Source organism: Cajanus cajan, chromosome 7, assembly GCF_000230855.2.
Source record: "Cajanus cajan strain Asha chromosome 7, NIPB_CcT2T_4, whole genome shotgun sequence".
Lineage (NCBI taxonomy): Eukaryota > Viridiplantae > Streptophyta > Magnoliopsida > Fabales > Fabaceae > Cajanus > Cajanus cajan.
The window spans coordinates 48,901,258-48,914,944 of record NC_138523.1 but is presented as its reverse complement, the minus strand read 5'-3'; the positions used below and the strand labels follow the sequence as shown (position 1 = coordinate 48,914,944).

General features: G+C 33.1%; 1 protein-coding gene across 1 annotated transcript; it reads left to right on the top strand.

The window, feature by feature from the left end:
• The first annotated feature begins 7,880 nt into the window (after positions 1 to 7,880).
• On the top strand, positions 7,881 to 12,862 carry LOC109804729 (coatomer subunit alpha-1). Its single transcript, XM_020366562.3, has 3 exons — positions 7,881 to 8,246; positions 8,324 to 8,818; positions 9,477 to 12,862. Exons 1-3 carry the CDS (start codon positions 8,039 to 8,041, stop codon positions 12,425 to 12,427), a joined length of 3,654 nt encoding a protein of 1,217 aa, XP_020222151.1. The 5' UTR covers positions 7,881 to 8,038; the 3' UTR covers positions 12,428 to 12,862.
• The last annotated feature ends 825 nt before the right edge of the window (positions 12,863 to 13,687 follow it).

Below are 13,687 nucleotides of genomic sequence, written 5' to 3'. Positions count from 1 at the left end.
CTCCGTTCTGAAATACTAGCTTAACTTGCTCATAGTACTGAACCATCTGACAGAGATCGCTGCGGGGCAATATTAGAGAAATGTTTGCATTCTTTTTCCTTTTTTTAACTTTTTTTTTATTACATTATTTGTACATTTCCTTTTATATTTCTTTTATTTCTATTTTTGTTTCTCTCATGATCACAGTCATAATTGGATGTGCAAATCACATTGCCAATTTCTATGTTTAGGATTGATCACCGAGAGTCCCAAGTTTATTAGTTAGATGGTAAATACTAAATGTAATTAGACATTGTTTATTGAGACCCGAAGGAATTAAATCTATGTAGCACTTTAGAAATGTGAATTTCTATTAATGTATTCATATTCATGCTTAAGTATAAACACGTACAACGACTTTGATATCCAAATTAAAATTCAAAGTTAAGAGGTGCGGAATAAAATGCGTATTTCATATTCTCATATCTTGATACTTTTATTTATGAAAAATCCTAATAATACATTCTTTATCAGATTTTTTTAATATTGTTTCAGTCAAGTGAGCGTCTAGAATTATTCTCCTAGGTCAAACTTCTTAAGTGAGAGCATTCAAGAGTAAGAGATGTCTCATTAAGTTTAGGATTCAAGGTTTTATATCTACTCCTTGTGGACCCTGTAATCCCATTAGTTTCGTGATTTTTAGTCATTTTTTATGTTTTGAATATTTGATTATTAATGAGATTTTATTCTTGTTATGGTACGTGCTAAGTTAAAGTTCTCGTCTCTAAATTCCCCAGTAAAGATATATCGGAAAAAAACCAAAATAGTACTTATGGATGGTAACTCCTGCTCGTCGCTCGACCCAAGCTATTCCATTTCGGTATTTCATTTCGGCCAAATATCTATTAGTAAGCCATATCGATATAAGTCTAGGACGGTACAAATATATATACCTTTTATTATTTATTAAAATTTATTAAAAATTATAAAATTATGTGAGCCTTACTCCAACCTTAACTTATTTAATAAACTTCAATCATAATTTTATAATTTTTAAAATAAATTAACAAATGAAGAACAAAGTGTTAGAGGGAGTGTAATAGAGAATATATTACCAACACTCTTCATGTTGTATTCATCACCACTTTAACTCACGATCGATGAGCCTTATAAATAAGGCTAATAGGCCAATTGATATTAACTAATTCCATATGCTTCATATTCTCTTGTATCTCTTTACTTGAATGTTGGAGTCCTTGTAAGTACTACTCTGAAACTTGACATGGAACATCATAAATATTTTAAGAATCCATCTCCAATATTTTGCTTTAAACTAGTCTTGAATTTTTATTTTATCTTATTTTGGTAAATAAAAGTTTAAGAGTCTCAAAAGTTCAACAGACTCAAAACACACCCCTTATAAAAGTATTTACGTACTAGTCTTATATAAATAGGAATAAAATAAAATTGTATTTTCTGCATGTTAATTGTTTCCAATTTTTATAATTAGTCTTAGAAAATATTAAAATATACAAATTCGATGACCAAACTTGATACATCTCAGAGTTTGATTAGATGGCTCCGGGATATGTTATTCATTTGCTTGAATTTCTCTTTTGTGAAACCATCCTTCTAATTCATTTATTGTTGAGTTAAGGATAATTGTTGGTAAATATATAATAATAATTTGGTTACTTTTATTAATTAGTTTGTTTAAATTAAACTTGAAATTAGTACCTTAATATTTAAGTAACCATGTTTCTTTGTTCCAGATCAACACCACATGGCCGCATATGGCGTCAGATTCGCAAGCAACATAATCTCCATTGGTTGAATCGTAGAAGAGGAACATATCTCGCGTTCGTTGTATTTGGTTGAATAATGAGTGATTGAGTGCCAATTATTGGATTCACAACTGCACCACTACCAGTTTTATTAATTAACAGCCCGGATTCTACGTTGTCTATGAATACTATAAATAGCCAAAACGAAATCAGATTAAAAAATTATGGATGTGAGATACTAACATTGATTCTGTTTGGGATGATGCATTAATTACTCTCTCATATACGTAGTTTATAAAAGTGAAGATTGAAGTAATTAAGATATATGAAAAATAGAAATATTGATAAAATGGAATTAAAAAGAGCATAAGGCAGTGATGGATTAAAATATTAGGATGTCTTTAATCTTTATTGCCGAAAGAGAAGCAGAGAAGAGTAACACATAAACATTACACATGAGATAGGAAAAGTGAAAGAAAAGGTGTCACTTAAACTTGTCATGTTATACCAAAGCAGGATTCCTTTTGTTTCTACACAGATGAAAGATTGCATTTAATCTGTAAAGAAGCAGCCCCAACTCTGAAGGAAGAGTTAAATGCCCATTCATTGCCACTATTTATTTCCACTATATATCACTGCCGGCTTTGTCAAAAAGGAGAAAACTTGGTTTGCTATTTCCTAATTTAATTTAGTTGGTGTTGTTATTTGATTAGGGTTAGAATTATACATTCACAATATATGTAAATGTATATCAATCAAATCTGTTTTAAAATAAGTACATATTATTTAGGTAAAGTTTTGATTTTAATTAGACAACAATATAATTAAGCTACACTTAAAAAATTATACCTAAGATTTATTACCAAACTAATTTATTTATAAAAGATTATAATTCTCTTCATAAACATACATTTCACTTTATTACTTTTATTTTTTATAGCACTCCTTTTTAATTATCTATTGAATTAATTTTTTTCTTTATAATAATCTTAATTCATTAAAATTAGAAAAAATAATAAATATTAAAAATTAATGAGATAAAGTCTTTTTCTATTTTATTAGAATTGGAGGAGATGAGTAAGCCTAATTTTTAGATGATTAAAACACTCTCTTTCTAAACATTAATTAATTAAGTGAGAATTAATTAAAAGTAAAAAGATAAATTTTTATTTAAAAAAATAATTTTTAAAAACAATTTAAATCGCTTCCTTCATTATAAAACTTTAGTTATTCTGAAATTTTACTTTGTTTTAAATTTTTTTTTTTTAAATTACAACACATCTTTATGTAATTTGTTTTTTCAGATTATACTCTTATGTGTAGTTTTTAATTAAAATTAGTTTAATTGGACCATATTAATGTTGTTTTTAGTTGAGCATTATGTTTTATAGGAATATAAATGAAGTAGTTGAAAATATTATAGAAATTTGTAAAAATAAATGACGGTAATTTAATTCAAATAGGCATATTTATGAATTTGTGTATTAAAAAGTTTAAAGAATTAAACTTTTGGAATGGAGAGAGTATTGATAAATTTAATATTATAAATAAATAAATAATTAATTTTTGAAGAATATAAGTTTGTTGAAAGGGTCTAATATAAAGACAGGGATAATAATTTTTATTATTTAATAAAAAGTAAATTATAAGTATAGATATTTTGAATTTACACTAACAAACAATTTTGTTCCAATGCAATTAATATATATATATATATATATATATATATATATATATATATATATATAATCAACATATTAAATATTAACTAAATGTTAGAGCATAGCTTCGATATCTACACTAATGGTTTGGTTCACCTCTATCATTTTTAATTTATAAATTCATTTTAATATTAGTTAAAAGTAATAAAAAAGACAATTCGTATATTATGAATTTTGTTTAAAATATTATGAATGTTACAAAAAAGAAAGAAAAAAAAGGAGTTGTAGTAAAATTAATATACATGTGAAATTATAATTAGAGAAAATGTATAGATCCCATCTGATTTGTAATACTGGTAACGCAGTGAATATCATTTGAATCAACAACAAAATTAGATTCATGAACTGAAACTAGTGGCTTTCCATCAAATAATCAAAAAATTAACAATTGACAAAAGATTGGGTCGTTAAGTTTCATCTTCAGAGTCTTTGGAAATTGGATCCATATGAATGGGCCTGAGCTCAATGGTTAGATCTGGGCTCAATATTTTTGTTATTCTAGAATCTAAATGAGTATCTAATATTTTTCGTTGTTGTATAATCGAACTTAATATATTTTTTTTTGTTGTTCTTTGTTGTGCAACTAAAACATAATATTCAGTTATGCTGGTTTCACTCTTTTTGGGGGGTCCATGTTTTGCTGGTACTAACTTTCAGCCCAAAAAGATAATTCATCCCGGATCTAACCATTGAGCTTGGGCCCATTGATATCGGTCCAACTTCCAAAGACTGAAGATGAAACTTGACAAAAGACAAAAGTGTAGAAAAACAAAGAATGAAAAATAATACAGAGAGAATGATGGGATGGAGAGGAATGAAGTAAATAAAATTATTAGGATTGGAAAGGAGGCCTTAAATTATTCATTCGGATCCTATTTTATGTAAAGTTTGAGTCTTTTCGTTCCCCTTTTTATTTTTGTCTTCTTAATATATCTGAATAATTATAAAAATATTTTATTTTATTTCTTGTTTCAAGAATTGTTGGTAAAAACAACATTTGGGCATGACTTTATGATACATTTTCAATTTTTATATCTATTTTACTTTTATCTTTATTTCATCATACTAATTATTATCCTTTTATCACATACTAACAAGGTTCTTTTTTAGAACATTATTGATAAATTAGTGAAAAGACTTAATTCATCGTTATTATCTTGAAAAGTTAAAGAACACTATATTGAAAATTAGTTCAAACTATGTTTATGAATGAAGAGAAAATATCACAATACCAATCATACAATTTAATATCGTATAGAAAAGTTCACGGACTTGTACTCAAATTTAAGATTTAGGGCTTAAACCTAACTTATTTTATAAGCATCTTAGGTCAAGATTTTTATTTAAATTTATTTAGTTAAAAAAATTAATTTTAAATTATTTAAAAGTTTATTAAACATAATAAATAAGTTTATTTAAATAAAATAAAAATAATAATAATAAGGAATTAAAATCACACATTGATTAGTCTTTATAAATATTTAACATGTTGACATATATACAAAATAAAACTTGTAAGTTTATTTAATTATAAATTTATGTAACATTTAGAGATTTTACTACAAAATATATTTTAAATAAGTTATATTAGATCTTAAAATATATCATGTTTATCATATTAGATCTTAAAAATAAGTTTATATTATATAAAAAATTATATTCAAATTTTACAAAACATAGTATATTTATTTTTACTTTTATATTAGTTATTAATTATTATAAAATAAACTTTTAAATAAATTTATAGACTATATTAAACTTTAATGTATCGTGTCTTTGAAAAAGACATATAATAAATAAATAAATCATGTCATGTATATTCAACCAAATTTATTCAACTTTTACATATTTTACTTAGTAGTTAAGATGAGATAGTAATAAATGATTTACAAAGTTTAGGAAACAAATAAAGTATCGAATGAACTTTTTCTATTGAAGAAAAAAAGTTGACCATGTCAAATGTTACGAATATACTATTATTTCTTTAAACTCTAATTTTAAAGGGCTAAGGCTATCTAATGGAGATTTATATTGTTGAAATTAATTGTTTTGACATGGTCTGCAGCAAACATCACATAACTTAATCGCAAATTAATCGATTCAATCAATATTTTTTCCTTTATTGATTCAACCAATGTAGTAAGATTATTTCAATGCCTTTCCTTAGATACCAATATCGTGTTTCCTTCGATCTCTCACACACTTATCATTATTTCGTTGGTTTAAGTTTTTGGGCTGGGCCAGAGTACTTGTTAAACCATATTTGTATGTAAAGTATTTTATGGATAAGAAATGGAGTTAGTGTGATGGTCAAAATATTTTAGTGATAGGGTAGGCTAAGCAATGGTAATGAAATAACGTTGAATCTAGGTTCTTATATGTTTTTAAAAAGAAAAAAAAAATTATAAATGTAGTAATTTTCTTTTATCGTCAAATAAAAAAATAATAAGATGAAATTAGGCAGTGAGACAAAAAACAATTTGCGGAAGAAAAAAAAGTCAAAATAGGATTTAGAAAAATAATAATAAAAATAAAGAATGTAAATAAAATTATATTTATCTCGTGTGAATATAGGTGTGTTGGATTATAATTGATAAAATGAAGCTTGGTTAACTTAACTACGTAAACTTAATTTCAGTCGAAAGAAGTTTAGTGTAAATTGAATTATTTTTGGATATTTTTATTCTAAAATCACAATGAAAATTGTTTATGTTATGGTCAATGATGGGTGGACTAGGGTTTCTTCCTAAATCAAACCTCCGAACCAGAGCATTCAAAAGTGTAATGTATAACCTGTTTGCTTAGCTCTAGGGTTTTGGGTCTTATACCTTTTTGTTTTTGGGCCTCATGGGCTCTGTGAACGTAGAGATTTCCATAACCGTTAATATTTGAGAGATATTTCATAATTAAAGGTAAGATCTTATCCTTAACTTTGGTCTAGCATATATATGAGGAGGGTAGGATCGGGATCTGGCCGAGACAACGTTCCAACGAGGAGGGCCGGAACGGATTCTGGCTGATTGGCCCCCTGTAGAGAGACATGGTCGGATTCTGACCGATTGGCCTCCTGCAGAGAGACAAGGTTGGATTCTGACCGAGTGGCTCCTTACATAGGGGTCATATCGGCTTATAACTGAGTGTCCCCTGTACAGGGGTCAGATCGATTTTTTACCGAGTGTCCCTTGTATAGAGGCCATATCGGCTTATAGCCGGGACGGTACACTGTTCCGGCCAAGGGGGCGTCTAGGGGTCTTCTCCTAGGTCAACCTTCCCAAGGCAGAACATTCAAGAGTGTAATGTGTAATCTGTCCGCTTAGTTATAGAGTTTTAGGTCTTAGACTTTCTTGCTCATGGGCCTCATGGACCCCGTGAGCGCAGAGATCTTCATAACCGTTAATATTTGGAAAATATTTTGTCATTAAAGATGAGATTTTATCCCTGATACCGGATCAGTGTCTATGTGAGAGGGTCAAATCGGAATTTGGACGAGTTACCCCTATAGAGCAGACAGGTCAGATTCTGACCGAGTACACCCATGTAGAGGGGTCAGATCGGATTCTGACCAGGATAGTACAGTTTAGATAATATTGAGTTTCATATATATATATATATATAATTATTAAAATGAGTATGAATTTTATATAGTAATATTAGTATTATTTATTTTTGTTACTTTTTAAAGTAAATTTAGATTGTTATATTATTATTATTTATATTATAATATTGATGTTATTGGCCACGTTTTTTTTATAAAAAATTTGGTTATTCAAAAAAATGCAAATAAATATATAATTAAGGGTTTATTACTAAATTAGTTATGAGACAAGTACAAAATTTATTAAGTACTGACGTTGATTGTGCATAACTTAAACTTTTTCATGATTACAAATTAGGGGTGATAACACGAGTTAACCTCTCAATTCGTAAAAAAATAATGGAGTGAAATAAACATTTTAACTTATAAACTTATCAATTTATTAGACTAATAACATGTTTATAAATCTGTTACCATTACTTTAAATATAAATCCATTCTTTTCAAAACATTAAAATATAAAGCAAATTTTTGTGTCTTCTTTGTTGAATATGATTTTACAAATTTTTAACCACAAACCAAACACACATCATAATAGAGATAAGATGAAATGGGTTGACTTATTTAATTTTCGGTCTATTTGTTTTTAAATATTATTTTGAATTTATTTTGTGTACTAAAATTTTAAAATTCAATCTATTTTTTTTATTCTTATCTAATGTTCTTGTGTACCACCAAAGAAATTATACACAGAAAATGAAAACCAAGTCCTAACATAATATATGCTAAATTAAAAAAAAAAAAAATAGCGTGAATAGGAAGAATAAAAAAGAAAAAAGGAGTATATAAAGAGGGGAATGTGGAGAGACTTTAGTAACGTAACGGGGATATGCTCAATTCGAGGGTGTGGAGGGATCGCAGATCGGATCTGAATCTCGTATTCGCAAAACCCTCTTCTCTTTTCTTCTTCTTCTTCTTACACTTGTCTCATCTCACTCACTCCAAACCCTAACCCTAACCATGTTGACCAAGTTCGAGACCAAGAGCAACCGAGTGAAGGGCCTGAGCTTCCACCCGAAGCGCCCATGGATCCTCGCCAGCCTCCACAGCGGCGTCATCCAGCTCTGGGATTACCGCATGGGAACCCTCATCGACAAGTTCGACGAGCACGACGGCCCCGTCCGCGGCGTCCATTTCCACCACTCCCAGCCTCTCTTCGTCTCCGGAGGTAAATACTGCCTATCTCCTAGATCTGCAATGCGTTTCAGATCAGATCCCTAACCCTAACCCTAACCCTGATTACAGGTGACGACTACAAGATCAAGGTGTGGAACTACAAGCTCCACAGGTGCCTCTTCACGCTCCTCGGACACCTCGACTACATCCGCACCGTCCAGTTCCACCACGAGAATCCATGGATTGTCAGCGCCAGCGACGACCAAACCATTCGCATCTGGAACTGGCAATCGCGGACTTGTATTTCCGTTTTGACTGGCCACAACCACTACGTCATGTGCGCCCTCTTCCACCCCAGGGAGGATCTCGTCGTCTCTGCGTCGCTTGATCAGACTGTGCGCGTTTGGGACATCAGTTCCCTCAAGAGGAAGAGCGCCTCGCCCGCCGATGATATCCTCAGACTCAGCCAGATGAATACCGATCTCTTCGGCGGCGTTGATGCCGTTGTTAAGTATGTTTTGGAGGGCCATGATCGAGGTGTCAATTGGGCCTCCTTCCACCCCTCGCTGCCTCTCATCGTGTCTGCTGCCGATGATCGACAAGTCAAACTTTGGAGGATGAATGGTAAATTTCGCATATTTCCTTGCCTTTTCATTCTCATTTTTAGGTAATGTTTTTTTTTTTTTTTTTTTTTTGTATTGATCATCTTCTGCTTGTCGTGTTAACGCTAGTGCGTGGATGGATGTCTTTACAATTTTGCTTTAATGCCAATTTTTTCTTCTAAACTAGCTTGAACTGTAAATAACCAAACATTATTTTTTTTCCTGGCAAAATCATGTTTGGCATTCACAAATCCTCTATTGGAGTTGATGGGGATGAAAGTTTAAAACTAATGCCCCATTTGGAAGAGCTATGTGATTGTGAACTTGTCTTATGACATAAGTACTTGTGTAAGTGTTTGGAAGAGCATATGAAAATAATTTATGATATGTCCATATGCTGTTTTCAATAAGTTATTCAAAATAGTTTATGGAAACTACTTATATAAAAGCTACTTAACCTTGTTTACCCTTCACTTATAAACACAACACGGATATAAGTACTTTTATGATAAGGTTTTTATTCAGTGAGACATCAATTAATCTGTTTATCCAAGCTGGCCAAAATCTTACCAATATCCAGTTTTTGGACGCAATAAATCTTGTGGGATGTAGTGAAGAATAAAATTGTAGTGTTTGAAGTGGTATTGTTTATGCTGTTAATGATTTGTCTCTATTTTCAGACACAAAGGCTTGGGAAGTGGACACCTTGAGAGGACACATGAATAATGTTTCATGTGTTATGTTCCATGCTAAACAGGATATCATTGTGTCAAATTCTGAAGACAAGAGTATTCGCATATGGGATGCGACAAAGAGAACTGGAATTCAAACATTCCGCCGGGAGCATGACAGGTTTTGGATTCTTGCGGCTCATCCTGAAATGAACCTGCTGGCAGCTGGGCATGACAGTGGCATGATTGTTTTTAAGCTGGAGAGAGAAAGGCCTGCTTTTGTGGTTAGTGGTGATTCGTTGTTCTACACAAAAGAACGGTTTTTGTGTGTCTATGAATTCTCTACACAAAGAGATGCACAAGTGCTTCCGTTTCGACGGCCAGGCTCTCTAAGCTTGAATCAAAGTCCAAAGACTCTTTCCTATAGCCCATCTGAAAATGCTTTTCTTCTGTGTTCAGATGTAGATGGTGGATCTTATGAGTTATATTGTATATCAAAGGACAGTTATGGTAGGGGTGATGTGCAAGATGCGAAAAGAGGTCACGGAGCATCAGCAATCTTTGTGGCTCGCAATCGGTTTGCTGTGCTTGAGAAGAGCAACAATCAAGTCCTTATAAAAAATTTGAAGAATGAGATTGTCAAGAAGAGTGTCCTTCCAATTGCCGCAGATGCTATCTTCTATGCAGGAACAGGAAACTTGCTATGTAGGTCAGAGGATAGGGTTGTCATATTTGATCTTCAGCAGAGGATTGTTCTTGGTGAACTTCAGACCCCTTTTATTAAATATGTTGTCTGGTCTGATGACATGGAACATGTTGCTTTGCTCAGCAAACATGCCATTATAATTGCTAGCAAGAAACTTGTGCACCAGTGTACTCTCCATGAGACAATCCGTGTAAAAAGTGGAGCCTGGGATGAAAATGGTGTTTTTATTTATACAACACTAAATCACATCAAATACTGTCTTCCCAATGGAGATAATGGGATAATAAAGACACTGGACATTCCAATTTATATCACAAAGGTCTCTGGAAACACAATCTTCTGCTTGGATAGGGATGGAAAGAACAGAGCAATAATTATTGATGCAACTGAATATATTTTTAAGCTTTCCCTCTTGAAGAAAAGATATGACCATGTTATGAACATGATCAAAAACTCTCAGCTTTGTGGACAGGCTATGATTGCTTATCTACAGCAGAAGGGCTTTCCTGAGGTTGCACTGCATTTTGTCAAAGATGAGAAAATTCGGTTCAATTTGGCTTTAGAGAGTGGGAATATTCAGATTGCAGTTGCATCAGCTACAGCAATTGATGAAAAAGATCACTGGTACCGTTTGGGGGTTGAGGCTCTTCGCCAAGGCAATGCTGGTATTGTAGAGTATGCATACCAGAGGACAAAAAATTTTGAGAGATTGTCTTTCCTTTATCTTGTCACTGGTAACTTGGAGAAACTATCAAAGATGTTGAAAATTGCTGAAGTCAAGAATGATGTGATGGGCCAGTTTCACAATGCTTTGTATATGGGTGATGTTCGAGAACGTGTTAAGATCTTGGAGAATGTGGGCCATTTGCCTCTTGCTTACATCACTGCATCAGTCCATGGGCTACATGATGTTGCAGAGCGGCTTGCAGCTGAACTGGGAGATAATATTCCATCTTTGCCTGAAGGAAAAGTACCTTCTCTCTTGATGCCTCCATCACCTGTCATGTGTGGAAGTGATTGGCCTCTTCTCAGAGTCATGCGAGGCATGTTTGATGGTGTGCTTGACACTACAGGTCGGGGAGTTGCTGATGAAGAAGAGTACGAGGGTGCTGATGCTGATTGGGGTGAGGAGCTTGACATTGTTGATGCAGATGGCTTACAAAATGGAGACGTGGCTGCGATCTTGGAGGATGGAGAAGTGGGTGAAGAAAATGATGAAGAGGGTGGATGGGAGATGGAGGATTTAGGCCTGGCGGAAGCTGAGACTCCAAAAGCTTCAGTCAGTACACAATCTTCAGTTTTTGTGACTCCAACACCTGGCATGCCGGTAAGCCATATATGGACTCAGAAATCATCTCTTGCGGCTGATCATGCAGCTGCTGGAAATTTTGATACTGCAATGAGATTACTGAACCGGCAACTTGGGATAACTAATTTTGCCCCCTTGAGATCCATGTTTCTTGATCTTCACACTGGCAGTCATTCCTATCTGCGTGCATTTTCTTCTGCTCCAGTCATATCACTTGCAGTTGAAAGAGGTTGGACCGAGTCATCTAGTGCAAATGTGAGGGGCCCACCAGCACTTCCTTTCAAATTGTCTCAATTGGATGAAAAGCTTAGAGCTGGTTACAAGTTAACTACTGCTGGGAAATTCACCGAGGCCCTGCGGACATTTGTTAATATTCTTCATACAATTCCGTTGATTGTCGTTGAGTCAAGGAGGGAAGTGGATGATGTTAAGGAACTGGTTATCATTGTCAAAGAATATGTTCTGGGTCTGCAAATGGAGCTACAGAGGAGGGAAGTAAAGGACAATGTAGCACGGCAGCAGGAGCTTGCAGCATATTTCACTCACTGCAACCTTCAGGCACCTCACTTGAGGTTAGCTTTGCAGAATGCAATGACTGTCTGTTTCAAAGCCAAGAACCTTGCCACTGCTGCTAACTTTGCCCGGAGGCTACTTGAGACAAATCCAACGATTGAAAACCAAGCTAAGCAAGCAAGGCAAGTGGTGGCAGCTGCTGAAAGAAACATGACTGATGCGACCCAGTTGAACTATGATTTCCGGAATCCATTTGTAATTTGTGGTGCAACTTATGTGCCGATCTATCGAGGACAGAAGGATGTCTCTTGCCCATACTGTTCTTCACGCTTTGTGCCAAGCCAGAAGGGACAGCTATGTAATGTTTGTGAACTCGCAGTGATTGGGGCAGATGCTTCTGGACTGCTTTGTTCACCTTCCCAGATACGCTGATTGAGCTACTGGATCGGGTCCAATGTTAAATTTTGTTTTGGGTCAATTTTCAGCACTAGATGAATCTTTATTAATTAGTCAATATGTTGATGGTACTGTGATAGAAGTGAGAGTTAGTCACGAGGGATTACTTTTTCGCCCTTTTGCTTGCCCTTCTCTTTTGTTGAAAATGATTTTCAATGTAATAAATCCATTTCGTTCCCGAGGGGTGTTAGTTTTCATACACAAGAAAGTGAAAGGTTGTACTCAGATCAAACGATGGTTATAGGCTGTGCAACAGTTAAATTTGCGCAGTTTTATTTGGCAAAGTACATATGATTATGTCTGTGTTTAGTTGGGGTTCAGTCCCTTGGTTACAAAAAATGTTTCTGTAGTTAAGCGGCATTTTGATTGTTTATTTGATTCGGTCCCTGCAATTTACATGCAGATTGATTAGATTCCGGCTGCTTTCAATGACCCTTGAGAATTTTTATCATAAACATTGCATTAGGAATGCTATTATCTCTTATTATTATTATTATTATTATTATTTTAATACCTCATTTTAATCAGTGCTTCTAAAGCGTGTCTTTAGCATTTCTTAATTTTGTATTAATAAGAAATCTTCCCCTACGCAAACATGATAAGGCTGGTCGTAGATTTTCAGAATCAGGATTAGATTTCTTTAACGTTCGTCACTAACACGACGGACTGCGCTGAGAGAAATCCAAATTCCTTTGTGGGAACATTTTTCTTCTCGAGTTAGGGACTACACTTTTGGGATCTATAATAAACATAGATGTTTTGATGAGTTCTGCTTCTGCCCAACGAATCAATCGTTAAACAAATTTCAATGGACAAAGAAACTGATTAAAGTAATTCACGTCATAAGAATATCGTTAGATGAGATGAGACTTCCTGCCTATTTTCTCTTACCAAACTGAATAGTACGAAGGAAATAAAACTAAGAAAATGAATTTTTAAAACAAATAAATCAGCCTAATGTTATTGAATGTACGCAAATGTACATTTTGGAAACCAGCTAGTTGAACAAAAGAAAGAATAAGAGACTCTAAGGAATCAAGTTCTTCGTAGAGAATGCAAGAAATTAAAATCAAATCTTACGTTCACTTAAATGGACAAATTTTAATAGCAATATAAGAGTTATACAAAGACAATTTTCAGCGAGGAAAAATATAAAACTACACTTATTTCAAATAAATGATTAACAGAGTGATAAACTGATAAAGGTAGATTTCTCTTCCCACTCTAATTTCATCT

Coding starts and splice junctions, on each gene's coding strand:
- LOC109804729 (XM_020366562.3), top strand. CDS start 8,039: ATGTTGACCAAGTTCGAGACCAAGAGCAACCGAGTGAAGGGCCTGAGC. Junction 8,247..8,323: donor GCCTCTCTTCGTCTCCGGAG/GTAAATACTGCC, acceptor CCCTGATTACAG/GTGACGACTACAAGATCAAG. Junction 8,819..9,476: donor CAAACTTTGGAGGATGAATG/GTAAATTTCGCA, acceptor CTCTATTTTCAG/ACACAAAGGCTTGGGAAGTG.